This window comes from Syngnathoides biaculeatus, chromosome 7 (assembly GCF_019802595.1).
Source record: "Syngnathoides biaculeatus isolate LvHL_M chromosome 7, ASM1980259v1, whole genome shotgun sequence".
NCBI classification, from domain to species: Eukaryota; Metazoa; Chordata; class Actinopteri; order Syngnathiformes; family Syngnathidae; genus Syngnathoides; species Syngnathoides biaculeatus.
In genome coordinates, this window is record NC_084646.1 from 801064 (window position 1) to 821344 (window position 20281).

Below are 20281 nucleotides of genomic sequence, written 5' to 3' on the forward strand. Positions count from 1 at the left end.
ACAGAACAGCTGTGAGATGTGCCATAGGTGTGTCAAAAGAATTGAAGGTGGAGGTGGGACTGCATCAGGGATCTGTGCTGAGCCCCTTCCTGTTTGTGGTAGTCATGGATATGTTGACAGACGAGGTTAGACTGGATTCCCCTTGGACCATGATGATATCGTGATCTGCAGGGAAAGCAGGGAGCAGGCGGAGGAACAGATAGAAAGATGGAGGTACGCACTGGAAAGGAGAGGAATGAAGATTATCTGAAGTAAAACGGAATACATGTACATGAATGAGAGGGATGGAGGAAGAAGAGTGAAGCTCCAGTGAGAAGAGATCGCAAAGGTGGACGACTTCAAATACTTGGGGTCAACAATAAAGAGCAATGGTGTCTGGTAAGGAAGTGAAGAAACGCATTCAAGCGGGGATGGAACAGTTGGCGGAAGGTGTCTGGTGTTCCATGTGACAGTAGAGTCTCCACCAGGATGAAGAGCAAAGTTTAATAAACAGTGGTAAGGACGGCCATGATGTACGGATTAGAGACGGTGGTACTGAAGAAACAACCGGAAGCAGAACTTGAGGTAGCAGAAATGAAGATGTTGAGGTTCTCGCTTGGTGTGAACAGGTTGGATAGGATTAGAAATGAGCTCATTAGAGGGACAGCCCAAGTTGGATGTTTAGGAAACAGGGTTAGAGAGAGGAGACTTCAATGGTTTGGACATGTTCAGAGGCAAGAGAGTGAGTATGTTGGTAGAAGGGTGCTGATGATGGAGCTAGCAGGCAAAAGAGCAAGAGGAAGACCAGAGAAAAGGTCGATTGATGTTGTGAGGGAGGACATGAGGACAGTGGGTGTTAGAGAGAAGGGTGCACGAGAAAGGCTTAGATGGAAAAAGATGACACACTGTGGCGACCCCTAATGGAACAAGCCGAAAGAAAAAGAATTTCTTGTTACTTAGCCAGATTGACCATAATTTTTATGTCTTTAGTGTAAAGCACAATGTAAATATCCATCCATCCATTTTCTTTGCCGTTAATCCTCACATGGGTCGCGGGAGTGGTAGAGGCTATCCAAGCTTTCAATGGGCAAGAGGCAGGGTACATCCTGAACTGGTTGCCACCCATTCACAGGGCACATGGAGACGACAACAGTAGCAGTCACAATCACACCTCCGGGCAAGTGTCCAATTAAATGTTGCGTGATTTCAAGATGTGGGAGGAAACCAGAGTGCATGGAGAAAACCCACGCAGGCACAAGGAGAACATGCAAACTCCACACAGGCGGGGCAGGGATATAATCCTTGACCTCAGAACTGTGAGGCCAACGCTTTACAGCTGTGCTACCATGCCGCCTCAGACAAACCAATTAAAATTGTATTTCTTTCTTTTTAATTAATATAGCACTGCAGGTCTAAGAGAAATGTTATTTCACAGATAACACATCTGACAATAAAGCTACTTAAACTTGAATGAACATTTCTTGTAGTTTTTCACCAGGTTTGCACACATTGCAGCAGGAATTTTGGCCCATTCCTTCACAGAGATTTTCTCTAGGTCAGCCAGGTTTCTAAGCTGTCACTGAGAAACACGGAGTTTGACCTCCCTACAAAGGCTGTGTACTTCAGGTCAATGTCATGTTAAAAGACCCAGTCACATCCCCAAAATCTCGCAATATATGGCCCAGGTCATCCTCTCCTTCATACAGTGCAGTCTGACTGACCCCTGATGCTTCCATCCCCATGCTTCACAGAGGTATGGTGTTTTGGGGATGATATTCCTCATTCTTTCTCCTCCAAACAGGGCAAGTGGAATTAATACCAAAAGTTCTATTTTGGTAAATAAACATAAAACTCCTCTGACTCGATGAAAATCCAAATGGTCATGGATAAACTAAAGACAGGCCTGGATCTGTGCTGATTTAAGAACCTTCCGTGCCATGCATGATTTAAAACCATAATGCTTTCGTGTATTACCCACAGTAACCATGGAAACAGCAGTGCCAGCTCTCTTCAATTCATTGAGCAGATCCTCCTGTGTGGTTCTGAGTGATTCTTCACCTTTCTTAGGACCATTGATATTGCATGACGTGAGATCTTACGTGGAGCCCCAGTCCAAGTGAGATTAACAAACATGGCTAGTTTAATATATTTTCGAATAATTGCTCCACCAAGTGATCTTTTATACCAACCAGCTAGGCAATTGTCTCATAGCCCTTTCCAGCCTTGTGGAGGTCTAATATTTTGTCTCAGGTGTCTTTGGAGAGATCTTTTTATCTTAGCAATATTCGTAGTTGGAGTTTTACTGATTGTGTGGGGTTGACAGGTGTCCTTATGCAGCTAACAATCTCAAACAGGTGCTTTTAATTTAGAATAAGAAGTGGAGTGTAGGTTGAATTTTTAGAAATGGATTAACAGGCCTTTGAGAGCAAGAATTTCTGCTGATTGGCAGGTGTTCAAATACTTATTCTTGGCAAATTAAAAAAAATCATATTGTGAATCTGTATTTTTATTTTTTAGGTTGAGTTCCCTCGCTGCTTCACTTTTTGCAGCTTCAGAGCTTCGCAGGTTTTTATTAATTGAAAAAAGAAAATACACCCAGATTTGCAGATTGCGGAAAGACATGTTGATACAAGGTGCATCATTGGTTCCCGGCGCGACATTGACCAATGAGAGCATGAGTAGCTTTATCCCATGAGCTGATTGGTTGCATATCATCGAAGCCTCACCTAAAACCTCCCTTGTCCCACCCATTTCTTTGTTTTGTGCATTGTCTCATCCACGCTGTTGACCCTCTTACATATGTACGGTATTTTAGCGTTGTGTTCGTGAATAACATTTTTTGGATAATGTAGTTACATCACCCCCTCCTCAAGCCGTCATCTTATCGTGGTGGAGGGGTTTGTGTGTCCCGATGATCTTAGGTGCGAATTTGTCCGGAGCTTCATGCCCCTGGTAGGGTCAGCCATGGCAAACAGGTTCTAGGTGAGGGACCAGACAAAGTACAACTCCAAAACTCCCATGATGACTACAAAAATTGGATCTTGGTTTCGGACCCCCTCTGGAGCCAGACCTGGAGGTGTGGCTCCAAGACGAGCGCCTGCACCCATGGGGCTCGCCCAAACACAGCCCGAAAGGCTAAAAAGGGTCCCCCTTCCAATGGGCTCACCACCTGTGAGAGGGGCCATAGGAGTCGGGTGCAATGTGACCTGGGCGGTGGCCAAAGACGGGCACCTTGGCGATCCGATCCTTGGCTACAGAATCTAGCTTTAGGGACATGGAATGTCACCTCTTTGGCAGGGAAAGTGCCCGAGTTGGTGCGTGAGGTCGAGTAGTTCCGACTCGAAATAGTCTGACTCTCCTCTACGCACCACTTGGGCTCTGAAGCCACTCCTCTTGAAAGGGGCTGGACTCTGTTCCACTCTGGAGTTGCCACGGGGAGAGACGCCGAGCAGGTGTGGATATACTTATTGTCTCCACCCCCCAATCCCCCCCCGCCCCCGGGGCCTTATGTTGGGGTTTACGCCAGTGGATGAGAGGGTAGCCTCTTGCCGCCTGCAGGTCGGGGGACAGGTCCTGACTGTTGTTTGTATTTATGCAACAAACAGCAGCGTAGAGTACCCACCCTTTTTGGAGTCCTAAGAGGGAGTGCTGGAGACCGCCCCCTCTGGTGACTCCATCATTCTGCTGGAGGACTGTGAGAATTGGAAGGGCATGATTGGGAAGAATGCCCCCCACCGATCAGAACTCGAGTGGTGTTCTGTTACTGGACCTTTGTGCTCATCACGGATTGTCCATGACAAACAAGATGTTCAAGCATAAGGGTGTTCACATGTCCACATGGCACCAGGATACCCCAGGTCGCAGTTCAATGATCGACTTTGTGGTCGTGTCATCGGACTTGCGACCACATGTCTTGGACACTCGGGTAAAGAGAGGGGCGGAGCTGTCAACTGATCACCACCTGGTGGTGAGTTGGCTCCGATGGTGGGGGAAGATACCAGTTCGATGTGGCAGGCCCAAACGTATTGTGAGGGTCTGCTGGGAACGGCTGGTAGATTCCCCTGCCAGAAGGAATTTAAACTTCCACCTCCGAAAGAGTTTTGCTCACATCCCAGAGGAGGCGGGGGACAGTGAATCCGAGTGGACAATGTTACGCGCCTCCATTGCTGAGGCGGCCGACCGGAGCTGTGGCCGTTATGTTGTCTTCTATCTCTGGGGGTGAGGTCACCGAGGTGGTTGAATAGCTCCTTAGTGGCAGGGCCCCAGGGGTGGATGAGATTCGCCAGGAGTTCCTCAAGGCTCTGGATGTTGTGGGGCTGTCCTGGTTGACACACCTTTGCAACATCGCATGGACATCGGGGACAGTGCCTCTGAATTGGCAGACTGGGGTGGTGGTGACCGGAGGGTGTGTTCCAACTATAAGGGGATCACACTCCTCAGCTTCCCTGGTAAAGTCTACTCAGGGATACTGGAGAGGAGGGTCCGACGGGAAGTCGAGGCCCTGATTCAGGAGGAGCAATGTGATTTAAGTCCTGGCCATGGAACAGTGGACAAGCTCTACACCCTCGGCAGGATCCTCGAGGGTGCAAGGGAGTTCGCCCAACCAGTCTACATGTGTTTTGTGGACTTGGAGAAGGCATTCGACCGTGTCCCTCGGGGAGTCCTGTGGGGGGTTCTTCGGGAGTGTGGGGTACCGAATCTCCCGATACGAGTTATTCGGTCTTGGATGACCGCTGTCAGAGTTTGGTCCGCATTGCCGGCAATAAGTCGGACTTGTTTCCGGTCAGAGTTGGACTCTGTCAAGGCTGCCCTTTGTCACCGATTTTGTTCATAACTTTTATGGACAGAATTTCTAGGCACAGCCGAGGCACAGAGGGTGTCTGGTTTTGTGGCCTCAGCATCGCATCTCTGCTCTTTGCAGATGATGTGGTTCTGTTGGCTTCATCAAGCCGTGATCTCCAGCTCTCACTGGAGTGATTCGCAGCAGAGTGTGAAGCGGCTAACATGAGAATCAGCACCTCCAAATCCGAGACTATAGTCCTCAATCGGAAAAGGGTGGCGTGCCCTCTCCAGGTCAAGGATGAGAGCCTTCCCCAAATGGAGGAGTTCAAGTATCTTGGGGTCTTGTTCAAGAGTGAGGGAAGAATGGAGCGGGACATCGACAGACGGATCTGTGCAGCGTCTGCAGTGATGTGGACTTTGCATCGGTCCGTTGTGATAAAGAGGTAGCTAAATTGAAAAGCGAAGCTCTCAATTTACCAGTCAATCCACGTTCCTACCATCACCTATGGGCATGGGGTGTGGGTCGTGACCGAAAGAACAAAATCCCGGATACAAGCGGCCGAAATGAGTTTCCTCGGCAGGATGTCCGGGCTCTCCCTTAGAGATTGGGTAAGAAACTCGGTCATGCGGGAGGGGCTCAGTGTCGAGTCGCTAATTTTCTGCATTGAGAGGAGCCAGATGAGGTGGGCTAGGGCATCGGATGCCTCCTGGACGCCTCCCTGGTGAGGTGTTCCGGGCATGTCCCACCGGAAAGAAACCCCTAAGACGACCCAGGACACACTGGAGAGACTATGTCTCTCGGCTGGCTTGGTACCGCCTCGGGAGCCCTCCAAAAGAGCTGGAAGAAGTGGCTGGAGAAAGAGAAGTCTGGGTATCCCTGCTGAAGCTACTTCCCCCGCGACCCAACCTGGAAAAGCTGGAATGAATGAATGAATGAATGGATGGATGGATGGATGGATGGATGGATGGATGGATGGGATGGATGGATGGATGGATGGATGGATGGATGGATGGATGGATGGATGGATGGATGGATGGATGGATGGATGGATGGATGGATGGATGGATGGATGGATGGATGGATGGATGGAGTTACAATACCACCTCAGCTTTGTGCCTCAGCAAAAGCTTCCTGCACGGCACCCGAGAAGTGGTAACTCCATGGGCACTTTAATCCTTTTAGGGACCCAGTGGGAGGAATCAACCACATTGTGCAGCAGATGGCACGGGCACTGTGGTACATACCGTGATGTCCTGCAGAGTTCCGGACAGCGCACTTTTCTCCTTGTTGAATGCTGCATTGTGATTTGCCCTCTCAAGGACGAGGCTTTTTGCCCAGCAAAGGCTGGTTCCAAAAATTTTAAAAACGATACGGCCTTAGAAACATCTCTGAATGGTGATGCTCGTTTCCTAACCTCATCGGTGAGGGATGGCAGAGGCAAGTTTTTAACATGGATGAAACAGGCCTTTTTTGGAAAAGGACATCTATGTGAACTTCTTTAACGTGTATGTAACGTAAATTTTTGAGCGCAAGATATCTAGATGAAAATATATGTTCAGCTGTACCATAAAATGAAAATATGGTTAATGTTTTCACCGAAAAATATCAGTATTTATAGACTTAAGTCCAAGAACTTTGGCCTAGTTTCCCATATCTGACAAATGCTTCCTTTCATGTGGGTTAGCGCTGATGTCACAACGTGGAGACCTGTTGGGTAACTAGCTTTCGCTTGAAGCAAACTGGTAGTTAACACCAAAGAAAACAACATTCGTTTTGAGAATTCTTCAGTGATTGTAAGCTAAAATGTGTGTGTGGTTTAGTTTTGTCATAATTCTAATTATTCTGGTCACAGTTTGTTATTTTCCCAAAGACCCCAGCTTCAGAAAACAGTAAGTTTGTGCAAACAAGAGCTAATTTTTCCAAATCCAGTAAGCAGTCTGTCATATGAAGTGAACATTTCACCCCGGACTCTTTTACTGGTGGACTCATATCTGATAGGTTTAAGGTTTTAAATGTTAAAACCTGGATCAGTGCCTACCATACAGCTTGTTCCGACACATGAACAGATCGGTGTTGCTAAAAGGGAGCAAACGGGATCTTGGATCAGCCACTGAAGCTGGACACGGTCCAACAAGCGCAGAAGCCCCCCCCCACAGAAACCTAACCCAAAACTGCAAAGAGCTTTTGTTCAAAGACAAGGTGCAGAGGTATGTTCATCATCTTTTATTTCCTGAAAACTTCGAACACTCTTGACAGGGTTGAATGTAAGCAGATTGTCATTCTTGGTGAAAAATGTTTTATTTCAGCAAATGGCTTGACCATTCTCAACAAGAAAAACAGAATACTGTATACAAACCGTGAACCCTAACTAAAAAGTAACCCTCCCTGGGTGTGACTGATGGCTCGGCACCTTCATCACCAGCTATTTTGTCTGCATTCTCTATTTTTATATTTATTTATTTCCATTTTATTTTTGTCTGTCCAACTGGCTCAAATTGATAACCTTTAACGCATTTATAAAGTTCGTATTCTTTACCATCTTCATGGGACCATTCAGAATCATGCTCATCACTCAAATTATTGGAAAATTGTCATTCACACATTGGAGTCGAGCGGCAGCCATGTTTATCTCTAGTTCCGATGTTACGTCCCTTCTCGGGATTCTCCGCTGTGTGCTCGGGTATATGCGGCCATGTGCGATCATTTCTGCTGATAATAAAAAAATACAAATGTTTCTCTCATAACGGATTTCAGATTAGAATTCAGCATAGAAAACTGTACAAGCAAAAGGTGCTTTGAAGAATTTATATACCCTTTAGGGACCGTGTTTACGATCATCATTTGGCAAAGCTTCAGGTGAGTGAACTTAAAGCCTCTACGAGCCTCTCCTCTGGTGTGTGCGTGGATGTGTGCGTGTGTGTGTGAGAGAGAGAGGAGGTTTGGGTGGAGCAGGCGCGTGGAGCAGTTAAAGAGTGACAAGGAAAATAAATGCAGACCGAGCAGTTGTTAGTGTGCTTCGTACCATTATTCTTCCCGCCACCAAGGCCCTACCTGCGTTTCCCGACCACGGTGAGGCAACTGTTGCAGGAAAGATTAACAATGTTTTTATAATTAAAGATTGAAGTAAATACGTGTATCGTTGTAATCTGAGTCTCAAATCTGTAAAGTATATATACATATAATACATATAAGTATAATTACATGTTTTAATTATGCTGGCTGTTGTCTGTCTCCATATGCCATGTGATTGGCCAGGGATCAGTCACCGCCAAGGCTTGGTCATGAGGTGGCCGTGGATCGGTTGCCACCGAGGCTAAGTCGGGAGGCGGCCGTGGATTGGTCACCGCTAAGTTTTGGTCGTGAGGCGGCCGAGGATCGGTCGGTGCCATGGCGTGGCACTCAGACAGCCGGGAATCGGTCGCCATCAAAGCAAGAGAGGGAGGTGGCCACCATCGAGACAGGGGCGTGAGACGGTTGCAGTCGAGGCAAGGGTGTGAGACGGCCTATAGTGGTTGCCATCGAGACAGGAGCGTGAGGCGGCCGCGTGAAAGTCGCCATCAAAACAGGAGAAGGAGGCGGACGAGGAGGGTCCGCCGCCGCCTGCAAAGGAACATGAGGCGGTCAACGAATCTTCGCCGCCACTTGTACAGGAGCGTGGTTCACCTGGAAGTCTGTTACCACCCCAACGTGGGTGTAGCACGGCAGCGGGTCAGTTGGCACCACGATGTGGGCTTGGTTCGGTAGCGGGTCGGTTACTACTGCGACGTGGACTTGGGTCAGCAGCGGGTCAGTCGCCACTGCGACGTGTACGTGGTTCACCAGGAAGTCTGTCGCCAAAGCGACGTAGGCCTGGCTTGGTAGCGAGTCGGTTGCTACCGCGATGTGGGCGTGGCTCGGCAGCAGGTCCCTTGTCACCACCACATGGGCTCGAAACAGCTGTGGCCATCCTGGGACGAGAATGTCCAATTCCCGCTGAATCCCGTCCATAACATCCACAATTTGAAAGATCGTCGACTTGGAGCCCGCCGGCGAAGCATCGGGGGAAGTCGGGTGAGGCTTGGCCGTCGCTGGAGCGGAAGCGGGATGCCGCTGTGGCGTGGTTGTCGGCGAAGCGCCGGCGGAGGTCGGCTGGGGCTCAATTGTAGGCGACAAATGGATGGCCGATGGCTGCGTCCTGGCCATAGCTGGAGCGTTAGTGGGATTCCCCTGTGGCTTGGTTGTCGGCGCAGAGTGGGCGATGGTGTGCAGTGGCTTGGCTGTCTTGGTCGCCACGCAGCGGGAGCCGCCAGGCGGCACCCTGCTCGTTCGTCTCCTCAGGCTGCCACCCAGAGGGCCCGAATAGATGGGCAAATGGATTCCAAAAAAAGGATTAGAGGAAGAAGAGGCGAAGCGACACAGGAGCGGGAAGCGTGGGACCGCGCAACTACCTCCTTGAGACTCACCACCGGGAGGGAATTCTCAAGTTCATTGTCCGAGTAAGAATCAGGCAGTTGGTTTAAACCTTCCTTGTAATCCGAAAAATGTGAGTCCAAAACAATATGTGGTGGTGAGTGGGGTCGTGGTTGGAACGTAATCATGGGACATGGACGGTGCGGGTGGCTGTTGGGTTTTGAGAATATTAAAGGCTCTTAGGTGTATAGTGGGGAACAAAGACAGTAATTCCTATGAGTTAATATTAATTGAATGTCTCTTGTTCTTTCTTCTTGTTAGTCTGTTTGTTCTTCTCAGTGCGCAACATAAATGTCGTACGAGGGCGACACTAACTCTGGGAGACAAATTTCTTGTGTGTTGTTACATACTTGGCCATGAAAGCTGAATCTGATAAATCGCTCAGGAGTTTAAGTCGCACCAGCCAAAAAATGGAAGATAAAGAAGGAAAATACTTAAGTTGCACTGGAGTATAAGTCTCATTTTTGAGGGGAAACTTGATAAAAACCCAACAGTAAGAACAAACATTTTATCTTGAAACAATTTCAAATAAAAATAGAACAGGCTGAATAAGTGTACTGTGTTGCTAACATTGTGTGATGCATAAGCAACGAAGTGAGAACGTGCCTGGCATGTTAACGTAACATAACTGTTATTCAGATAACTATAGCACAAAGATCATGCTAGCAACCTTACCAAGCCATCAGTGTCACTCCAAATCAATAAATCCAATAAATTATTGATCCCCGGTGTGACTTGTAAACAACTTTGCCAACTGCAGAGGTAGACAGCGCGCCGCTCCCTCTTCAATGTCGGTTTCATCAGACTCAATGTCAGTTGCAGGTAAAACTGACCTAATCCAGCCTACTGAATCCCGACAGGATGGTTTGTTGTCACTCAAGCCCATAATTTGTCAAGCCATCCAATGAATTTCTTTTTTGCTTCTTTTTGCATGGCTCATTCACCCAGAAGCTGATGGGCAGGACACAATAGGTGAGGCTGGACGAAACCACCTCATCCATCTGCACTCATCAGGACTGCAGCACGCAAAGGTTGTGTCCTCTCCCCTATGCTTTTCTCCCTCTACAAAAACTCCTCCTCTAGGCACCTGGCCGTCAAACTCCTGAAGTTTGCAGATGACAACACAGTCATCGGCCTAATCAAAGATGGCGACTAGTCTGCCTATCGACAAGGAGGAGGCAAGACTGGAGCGTTGGTGTGGCCAACATAACCTGGGGATGAATACTCTAAAGACTATTGAAAAGAGTCTTCCTTCACCACAGTTGCCACTCACACTGTCCAACTGTTTTGTGTCAACAGCGTTGAAGTTCTTGAGAATTACAGTCTCAAAAAACCTGAAGTGGGAGACAAAGCAACTCCATCTCCATTCTATACAGCGGTCATCGAATCGCAAGTGTACCTCCATCACAGTCTGGTTTGGGGCTTCCACAAAAAAGGCAAACTCGACCACAACGGACAATCAAAACCGCTGAACGGATTGTCAGCAAAACCCTACCCCACACTTGAAGACTTGCACGCCACTCGAACATGGTCCAAAGCAGGCAGGATCCTTTCGGATCCTCCACATTCTGGCCACAGGCCCTTCCAACTCCTTGAGTCAGCTAAGCGCAAATCAAAACTAACAGGCATTCAACAGTTCTTTCCCCTCTTGCAATTAAGTCATTAAATTCTTGATCAGCGAACCTACTAGTTTCTGGCTTGCACCATTGTTGGGACACACCCTTACACCCTGCTGGTCCAATCACTATTAGTATTAGTCATATATCCTATATATTCTTGCAGGATTCATCACTTTAAACCAGGGGCCGGGAACCTATGACTCGCAAGCCATGAATGGCACTTTGAGGGTTGCGTATGGCTCACAAAACCCTCATAATGACATACTGTAGACAGTATGTCATTTCTGTCCCACAGGCAATGGAAATCAGGCAGAGACAGTTTATCCTAGTGGGGTTACAGTAGTTTGCTCTACAATATGGAAGTCGATGTCGGCAGGCGCAGAAGGGTGAAACGCAGATCGAATGGAAATTAATTGTGGAAACGCTTTTGACAAAGATGGCTAAAAGAAAAAGAGATGCAGAGTCCAGTAGCACAGTTTTCAGTAAAAATGGACAAAGTAATTCATCTTTGTAGAGAAAGAAGGTTCCTTTATATCTTATTTATAATGACAAAATTGCCACAATGAAATGCTCAAATGTAAAGTGCCACTTCGACACTTGTCATACACACACCATTGGATCAAAATATGAAGAGTTTATATAGTGCAGGGAGGAGCGGGAAGAAAGCAGGTCAAGAGCTACTGTCCAGAGTCCAACCTGGTCTGCAGCAACTCTTTGTTTGGACACAACAAGGTGACTGCAATTTCTGTAGCTATGCTGGTGCTTTGGCAATTGTGAGAAACGGAAAGCCATTCGCAGGTGAGGAGTTTGCTAAAACTCTCTTGCTTGATGTTGCCAATGAACTTGCTGACAAGCTAATCAAACGAAGAAAAGACATGCCTCTGTCGGCAGGCATTGTTCGCGAGCGCACATAAGTGGGGAGAAATAAGATAAAATTAAACCTGTAGACCAGATTGTGAAAACTTGGAAAGCACTTCCCATCACATACTACACATTGCAGCATGAAAGTATTTCTGTACTGACAATGTTTGGTTCTACTTATGCATGTGAAAAAAATTTCTCATTTGAAAAAACAAGACCAACCTACGTACATGCATAACAGATGGAAGTCTCAAACACTGCATTAAGTTTAATTTAATGACGTATGAAACAGATGACAAAGCCATCAGCAAAGAAGTAGCATTAATGGTAAGGAGGATTTTTGTTCCCATTGGTTAGCAACAGCATAATGTTATTTCAAAGAATTCAGAGACTTCTTGCACTCTTAAAGTATTGGGCTGACATAAAATGTATGAAAACACTTGTATTTAGTTTTTAAAATGTCGTATGGCTCTTTTGGAGTTACATTTTAAAATATTCATTCACGTGGTCGTAAGTATTCTGACCCTTTTCTGTGACCCACGCATATTTAACTAATGTGCTGTCAATTTATTTTAGTTTTGACCATCCCCAGATGGTTCTTTGTATGTTGTTCTTTGCCTCGATAGAAAAGTGCATACACCTACTTGCCTATATAGAGTGGTGACAAAAAAGTATTGGCCTTCTTTTCAAATTCTTATACTTTTGCAGTTTCCCCACTTCAATGTTTAAGATCATCAAACAAATGTAAAAAGACAAATATAAACCAAGTGAACTTAATTGTATTTTTTAAATTATTTAATTTATTAAGGTTTGAGAGGGACCTGACATTCAATGTTATCTGGCCCTGTGTGAAAAAGTTATTACTCATCTTGTTAAAGTTAAATTTTGCTAATCAAAATTTGTGGTTACTTTTCACTCATAAAACTTAAGCCTGATTAACTCCAGACCTGTTAAATCAATAAATCACTTAAACAGAATTTGTCCCGGTAAGAATCAAGTCAGACAAAAGGGTCTGAAAACGCTGCGATAAAATGAAATGAACCATAGAAGGTTATTGATCTTTATGGGTCTGAAAATGCTAACGAGCCATTTCTCAAGCTTTACGATTACGGAGACCTATAGGGAGAAGCATTATCTATATGTGGAAAAAACAGTGGTAAATCTTCCCAGTAATGGTCAGCCAACAAAAAGTACCTCAAGATGACAGCAACGACTCATCCAGGAGGCCACAACTCAGGACAACTTTTAAAGAACTGCATGCATCCCTTTTCTCAGTTAAGGTCAGTGTTCATAACAACAATAAGGAAGTGACTGGTCAAAAAATGGCATCCATCGCAGAGTTCCAAGGTGGAAACCATTACTGACTAAACAAGACAAAGGCTGTTTTATTTTTGCCAAAAAAATAATAATAATAATAATAATAAATCCGAATGATTCCCAAGCCTTTTTTGACAATATCATATGAACTGACTAAAGTTGAGCTTTCTGGAAGGTGTGTGCTTTGTTAAATCTGGGATAAATTTAAAACAGCATTTCAGAAATATATCAAACCAAGAGTTAAACATGGTAGTGTGATGGTCTTGGCCTGTTTTTCTCCTTCAGGACCAAGACAACTTGCAACGATTGATGGAACCATTAATTCTCCGCTTCAATGGAAAATACATTAGGAGAATGTTCAGCCATCGGTTTGAGCTCAAGATGAAGTGCACTTGATGATCCTAAGCACATAGGCAAAATAAAAGTGTGACTTCAGAACAACTTTGTGGTAGTTGGTGAGTATATTTTATTTTTCTGAAAACTACTCAAATAAGCTTTCGAATAAAGCTGTAACAGTAAAATGTGGAAAATGTGAAGGAACGTGAATACTTTCTGGTGGTACTGTGTAAACCAGTGGCGTCCAAACTTCATGGAGCCAAGGCAAATATTTTACAACTGCATAACCTCAAGGCACACCAACAAACAAAAATGTCACAATGTCTATTGGTCACTGTCTCACTGGCAAATAAAGATGACCAAAAATACATGATTTCTTGTCAATAAATACATTTTCAAGCAATTATCTTTCAAGTAAAGATGTTGTGATTTTCCAAGACACACCTAAAGAGCACAATAAAGTGCCCCGCCATGCTGGTAAAGAATCATTGGTAGAAATCATTTGACATAATAAACTCTCAAGTATTCTAAAAATGCAAAATTTAAACTTAAACAACCAATGAATATTAAGTCAATTGGGTTTGTGCCACACACCTTTTAGTACATAGGTTTGATATTGATACTGGTCATAAAGAATCCTGAGTCAAATCTTCATGGTAAGAAAATGGATGTTCAGCCTGTATTTAAAACATGCAACCTTTTTTTTTTTATCCACACCCCCAAAAAAAATCTGGATCAAGAATCACTTCAAACCAGAATTGAAATGTGGAACCAGAAATGGGACCACAATCGCTCAAACTCAAATGATGAAAAACCCAACTCATGACCATGTGATCATTTTTCTTTTCTTCTTTAAACTGCTTCTTCTTTTTCTTTCAGCTTGTCCCGTTAGGGGTCGCCACAGTGTGTCATGTTTTTCCATTTAAGCCGTGCATCTTACTCTCTCACACATACTGTCCTTGTGTCCTCCCTCACAACATCCATCAACCTTTTCTTTGGTCGTCCTCTCGCTCTTTTGCCTGGCAGATCCATCCTCAGCACCTTTCTACCAATATACTCACTCTCTCGCCTCTGAATATATCCAAACCATCAAAGTCTGCTCTCAAACCTTGTCTCCAAAACATCCAACTTTTGGCTGAACCCAGATGCAGTCCCACCTCCACCTTAAATTCTTCTGACACACCTACGGCACATCTTACCGCTGTTCTGCCGCCCTCATACATGTTCTGTACTATTCTAACATATTTCTCCGCCACACCAAACTTGCGCATGCAGTACCACAGTTCCTCTCTTGGTACTCCGACATTGGATTTCTCTAGGTCTACAAAGATACAATGTAGCTCCTTCTGACTTTCCCTGTACTTTTCCACAAGGATCCTCAAGGCAAATAATGTATCAGTTGTACTCTTTCTAGGCATGAAACCATAATGTTGCTCGCAGATACTTACTTCCGTACTGAGTCTTGCCTTCAGTACTCTTTCCCATAACTTCATTGGCTCATCATCTTTGTTCCTCTGTAGTTTCCACAGTTCTAAACATCAACTTTGTTCTTAAAAGTGGGGACTGGCACACTTTTCCTCCATTCTTCTGGCATCTTCTCTCTCACGAGTATTCTATTGAATAAGTTGATCAAAACCTCCACAGCCACCTCACCAAATTGCTTCCATACTTCCACTGGTATGTCATGGGGTGCAACTGTCTTTCCATTTTTCATTCTGTTCAGTGCCTTTTTAACTTCTCTCTTACTAATCACTGCCACTTCCCGGTCATTCACACTCGCCTCTTCTACTCTCCCCTCTCTCCCATTTTCTTAATTCATTAACTTCTCAAAGTACTCTTTCCATCTACTTAGCACACTACTTCCACCAGTCAACATATTTCCATCGGTATCCTTAATCACCTTTACTTGCTGCACATCCTTCCCATCTCTATCCATCTGTCTGGCCAACCTGTCAAGATCATTTTCTTTTTCTTTCGTATCCAACCTGGAATACATGTCATATGCCTCTTGTTTAGCCTTCACCATTCAGCTTCTGTAGCCGTGGGCAACCAAGGTCCCCGCCTTTGGCAGCCTTCGCCCGCTGCCCACCACACAATGCATCAGATCCCCTCCCCACTGGTTGTGAGCCCATTCTCTTTCGGCTGTCCCCAGCCATGTCACATAGGCAAAGTTACTAACAAAAGGTTAAGCACTGTGCGCACCTTCTGGGTGCCATGTAGACAAGGTGAGAAAAAGCAAGTTGAATTTTGTGTCAGAAATGGAAGCAAGTTTGAATAAGACTTACTACTATTTTTCAGGATGTCGAGCACTTGAATCAAGACTTCTGGGTGCGTCATCTGGATGTGGAAAAGGATTAAGAAGAACAATGCGTAAGACTACAAAAACTTAAAAACGTCTTTCAACAATAACGGTTCAAGGATATAATTGCATTGTGTATAGGAGGCAGAAGGGTTACATTAAAGGAAGACTCTCCCCAAAATTCATATGTACAATAAACCCTCTAATGTGAATATTATTATTACATATATTTTGGACATTAATTGAAAATAAAAATTGAAAATAAAGAACTCCAAATCCAAGCAAAACCTGGATATGTGCCAGATTTCAGAGCCAAACCGAAAGAAACATCCTTGACTGTGCCCCTGACATCGCCGGTGCTTAGCATTACAGACCATTCGTTGTGGCTAAGCCTCAATGCCAACTTGTTCTGCACCAAAACTGAGAAAACGCTCCCAAATGTGTCTGTCCTCCTTTAAACTCCCATGGGGTCAACCTGACAGGATAAAGCTGTGGCTGTCACAGATGAGGCTAATTCATCAGCGGGGAAATTTGCACTGATTTAATCATTACTGGTTATTTATTAGCCGCTAAATTATAGCCTCTCGTCCTGGTACTGTATAGGCAACAACATATATTATGAGGGTGGCGCAGCTATTCAATCCTGGACCTCCGTGTGTGGAGTTTGCATGTTCTCTCCGTGTCTGCGTGTGTGTAAACTTGCCTCCTGCCTGTCGACAGCTGGGATAGGCTCCAGCACACCTTCTATCATCGTGGGGCCAAGAAAATGGATGGATGGATATATATGTGTAACACTTCCCTGTTATGATTTTGGCAATCCGTGCGTGCAACACTGCACCCACCACCCCCGCTGGATCACGAGAAGCTTTGCTGCTTGAAAAGTTCAACTTGGTGTTAAAAAAAAAAAGTCTGCCCACCTGCTATATATTCTCTACATCCAAACCAACTCATTAGAAAAGCATCAAATCTCAGCGGTCCATTTCATGGGACTGTTATTATTCATCGTCAGCACCATGTCCCTCCCAACATGTCGAATTCCACCTGTGTGTGTTCTGGCTTAAACGCTTGAAGATTCTACATTGTTATTTTTATTTTGTTTGCTCAATGGTCGGTGTTGTAATAAAACGGCGCATCAAGTCGCTTTGCTAGCTCTCAGAACACAACACTTCCCGGTTACTATTTACAGCGATCCGCGTGTGCACCCAACCCCTGCCCCCAACGCCACAGTTGCTGCTTGGGGTAAAAAAAAAAAAAAAAAAAAAACTCGGGCCACGCCAGCTGTATATTCTCTACATCTAAACCAACTCCTCACATAGGCATCAAACAAATCTCCGCGGTCCATATAATGGGATTATTGTTCGCTGTTAGTGCTGTGCCCCCTCTCCAACAGGTCAACTGGCGGTTGTGTGTATTCTGGCTCAAGCACCCAGGCTTGAACATTTCACGTCATGCTACTTTTGTTTTGTTTGTAATTATTTTTTCACAAAAATCGGCCACAAAATGCTAGATAGTGGACGTTCTCTGTTCGGTGAAACGCATCCACGAGGAATGGGGGGTCAGAACAGGTAGCACTGCAAGCGTGCCAAACACTGATTGGGTGTCAGTTTTCCAGCCGGGCTCATTGGAACGTCTGAGCAAGAGAAGAATTTCGATAATACTTTTCCAATTTAGAGATGTTTCTCTGTGAAATCTGCGGATAACTCTGGCATTAAAAGAAACACTGAATCCTCATTTATTAACTTTTAATGTGTCTTCCCATTCCTATTAGTTTCGACAAAGTCTTCCTTTTAGTTATACCTCTGAATTAAAAATTACTATGTTTTTGGTCGCAGTTTTATATGAGACCCTGGAATCTCTCCACAGAGGGAAAGAAATAGACACAACCTGCCTGTGGACACGACATATCTCATGGGGGGGTGATGTAGGCAAAACCATATTAAAAAGTAGGGACGTCCCAATCATTGGTCAGTTTCAAGATGGTACATACCCGTGTGGTCACCCCAGTTTCATGCGCTCTCGTACTGTTTGTTTTTGTGTTTTTCGTACGTTTTTGGAGACATGCAATATACTTACACAAGGCAAACCTTGCTAAACATTAGAGAGTCTACCCCGGACTTCAATCATCTTTTGCAAATCCACTCATGTTTCTCCCAGTTACTCACAGAGGGAGCAGCTACAGTATATGGGGCATGGAACCGAAGGCGATGAAGGGGGAAGCATGTTTGCATCCAAGTGAAACGCCCCAAAAGGATACAGATTGACATTGCATTAGAGTATGAAGATTGACATTCCCGTCTATCCATCTCAGCAATCTACACTCCCTAGCCAAAAAAATGGAGAGATGAGCTTCATCAGAATCATCTTTATTTTGCCAAGTATGTAAAAAAACTCACAAAGAATTTGTCCCCAATAATTCCAGCAACTCCACTACGAGAACATTGTTAGTTGACAGAGAATACATTTGAGACATAAAGACATTGCGAGAACACTCACCGAGCAAGAGGTTAGCAATCTATCAGATGGTCATTTTTGTTTTAATAATGAAAAAGACTGTTACAATAATTAAAAAAAATGCATGAATAAATAAAAGTATAATTGTAAGTTAGCATATTAAGAAGTTAATTTCAAGAGAAGAAGCTATTTAAATGTCTGCTAGTTTTATTGCACATACCCACCGGATGTGAAAGTTTGCGTCGCCACAAAACTTTTGCTTGAGTTTGTTAACATGACAGTTTTGGACAAACTGAAAGTGCACACAGTTCATCAGCACTGGTTGGGGTGCTTGCCGAGGGTTGGGGGGGCAGTTGTGGGTGTGCTTCCACTCCGCAAGGTGCTGAATACATTACTTTCCGGACAAGATCAGCTGTCCCAGCTTCGAGTGATCGGACAAATGAGGTGAATTTGCAAATGCCAGTGTCATCAGCCCCACGTCATTTGCACAGCCCTGCATGGATTCGCATTTATCCGCGTGAACCACATTGGCTTTCTTTGCAATCACTCCACATTAAATGCCCAAAATGTGTCCAGTGGGTGAGTATCATTAGTTTGCATTGTTAGGTATGCCTACCCGAGGGAAGGAGCTGGAAGAGCTGGTGACCTGGATCTGGAGGATCCAAGAGGATTTTGTTCATTTTAGCAGCATGCAAGTACTTGAGAATGGGTATGGTGGTTCAGACAATCTTTTTAGCAGTTTTCAATGCCCACTACTGCCCGAGGCTGTACGTCCCAGGAACTTGAAGGGCTTGACGGTGAACACATGGAAGTTGGACAGCATGAGGGGCAGCTGTGACAAAGTATAACTTGTGAAGTCCACTATCATCTCTACAGTCTTTACTGAGTTCAGCTCCAGGTTGTGTCGGCCATACCACAGGTCCAGCCTCTCCACTTCCTGTCCATAAACAAACTCGTCCGTCTTTGATGAGGTCGATGACTGTCATGTCATCTATATACTTCAGGAGTTTGGCAGCCGGGTGCGTTTAGGTGCATTCATTCGTGCAGAGATTGAAGAGCAAGAGTGAGAGGACACAACCTTGGGGTGTCCTGGTGCTTATGCTGCGTGAGGATGAGGTGGTGTCCCCCAGCCATCAACTCCTCTGTCCTGCCAGTCAGCCTTCATCATCAATTCATCTTCTGACAATGACCAGTGAAGACTTCAGATGTTCCACCCCTTGTGCTTAGTAGGTGTTAAAAAGGGGCGCAGAGTGGGAAAAGACCCATTTGTCCCTTCTTCAGGGATAAAAAGAACACACCCATGCTTTGTCGGGGCTCTTCGTTTTTGGTCAATTTGGCTTTTTGTTTTCTGGTATTCCAGCAGGTTTTGTTCGTCTAAAAACTGCCTGCATGTTTTGGTGTGCTGAGGTTTGCGTTGACTACCCGATCAAACTGAATACTCTCACCACCCACCCAAGGTGACACAGACTCAAAGAGCAGCCTCAACGGCATATTTTCCCACCCTTAAAGCGAACAGAAACGGACACCACGTGGCAGCAACGAACCACCTGTGAGTACTTTGTCTCTAACAGAACACGGACGCTCGAACCGCCTGCCTCAACCATGATTGACGCCTCTAAGTTCAACCTTGCAGTCTACTAAAAGTACAGATTGGTACATATTTGATTTAAATTAACAAGAACAGTGATGCCTACTACAGCCCTGGTCATCCCACGCTCACTGACACCCCCCCCCCACCCTTCACGCCATGACTCACTTCCTAAGACAATGTTCATCTGTACTTGTTTACGTTTGTTGTTGTAGAGTCCCGTTAGCTCATATTAAAACTTAAAACTGTAATGGAGAACTTGAACTGATCTATGTGTAGCAAACCAAAGGTTATGAGATTGATCAACAACTAAAAAAAAAGGTTACCTGTCATTTCTCCACAGAAAACAAGTAATGTGGTGCCCCATAATCTAAAAATTATGCCAAATAAAAATTACGCCAAACTAGAAGTGACGAGGGCGTCTTTGCTGGCGACTTCCCCATTCCAAATTTTTTTTTTGTTTTTTTTTTATTTAAACTGGTAATCATTCTAGTTTAATTGCAGCTATTTGCTAAAATAAAAATCAAGTTAATTTTTTACCTAAATTTACACAGCACCCCATATCGACAGATAAACTGAATTGTGGAAATGTTTGGCTA

At 44.9% G+C, this 20281-nt stretch overlaps 1 protein-coding gene across 11 annotated transcripts in view; it reads right to left on the bottom strand.

Moving 5' to 3' along the window:
- The window catches only part of tut4 (terminal uridylyl transferase 4), a 236501-nt gene that overhangs the window by 160499 nt on the left and 55721 nt on the right, over positions 1–20281 (bottom strand). For 10 of the 11 annotated variants that reach the window (XM_061825503.1, XM_061825506.1, XM_061825504.1 and 7 more), the window contains one exon: positions 15630–15681. The exons of the other annotated variant lie outside the window; for it this stretch is intronic. In XM_061825503.1, the coding sequence (XP_061681487.1) occupies positions 15630–15681 (52 nt within the window). Of the gene's footprint in view, positions 1–15629; positions 15682–20281 lie in introns of those variants that run through there. 11 annotated transcript variants of the gene reach the window in all.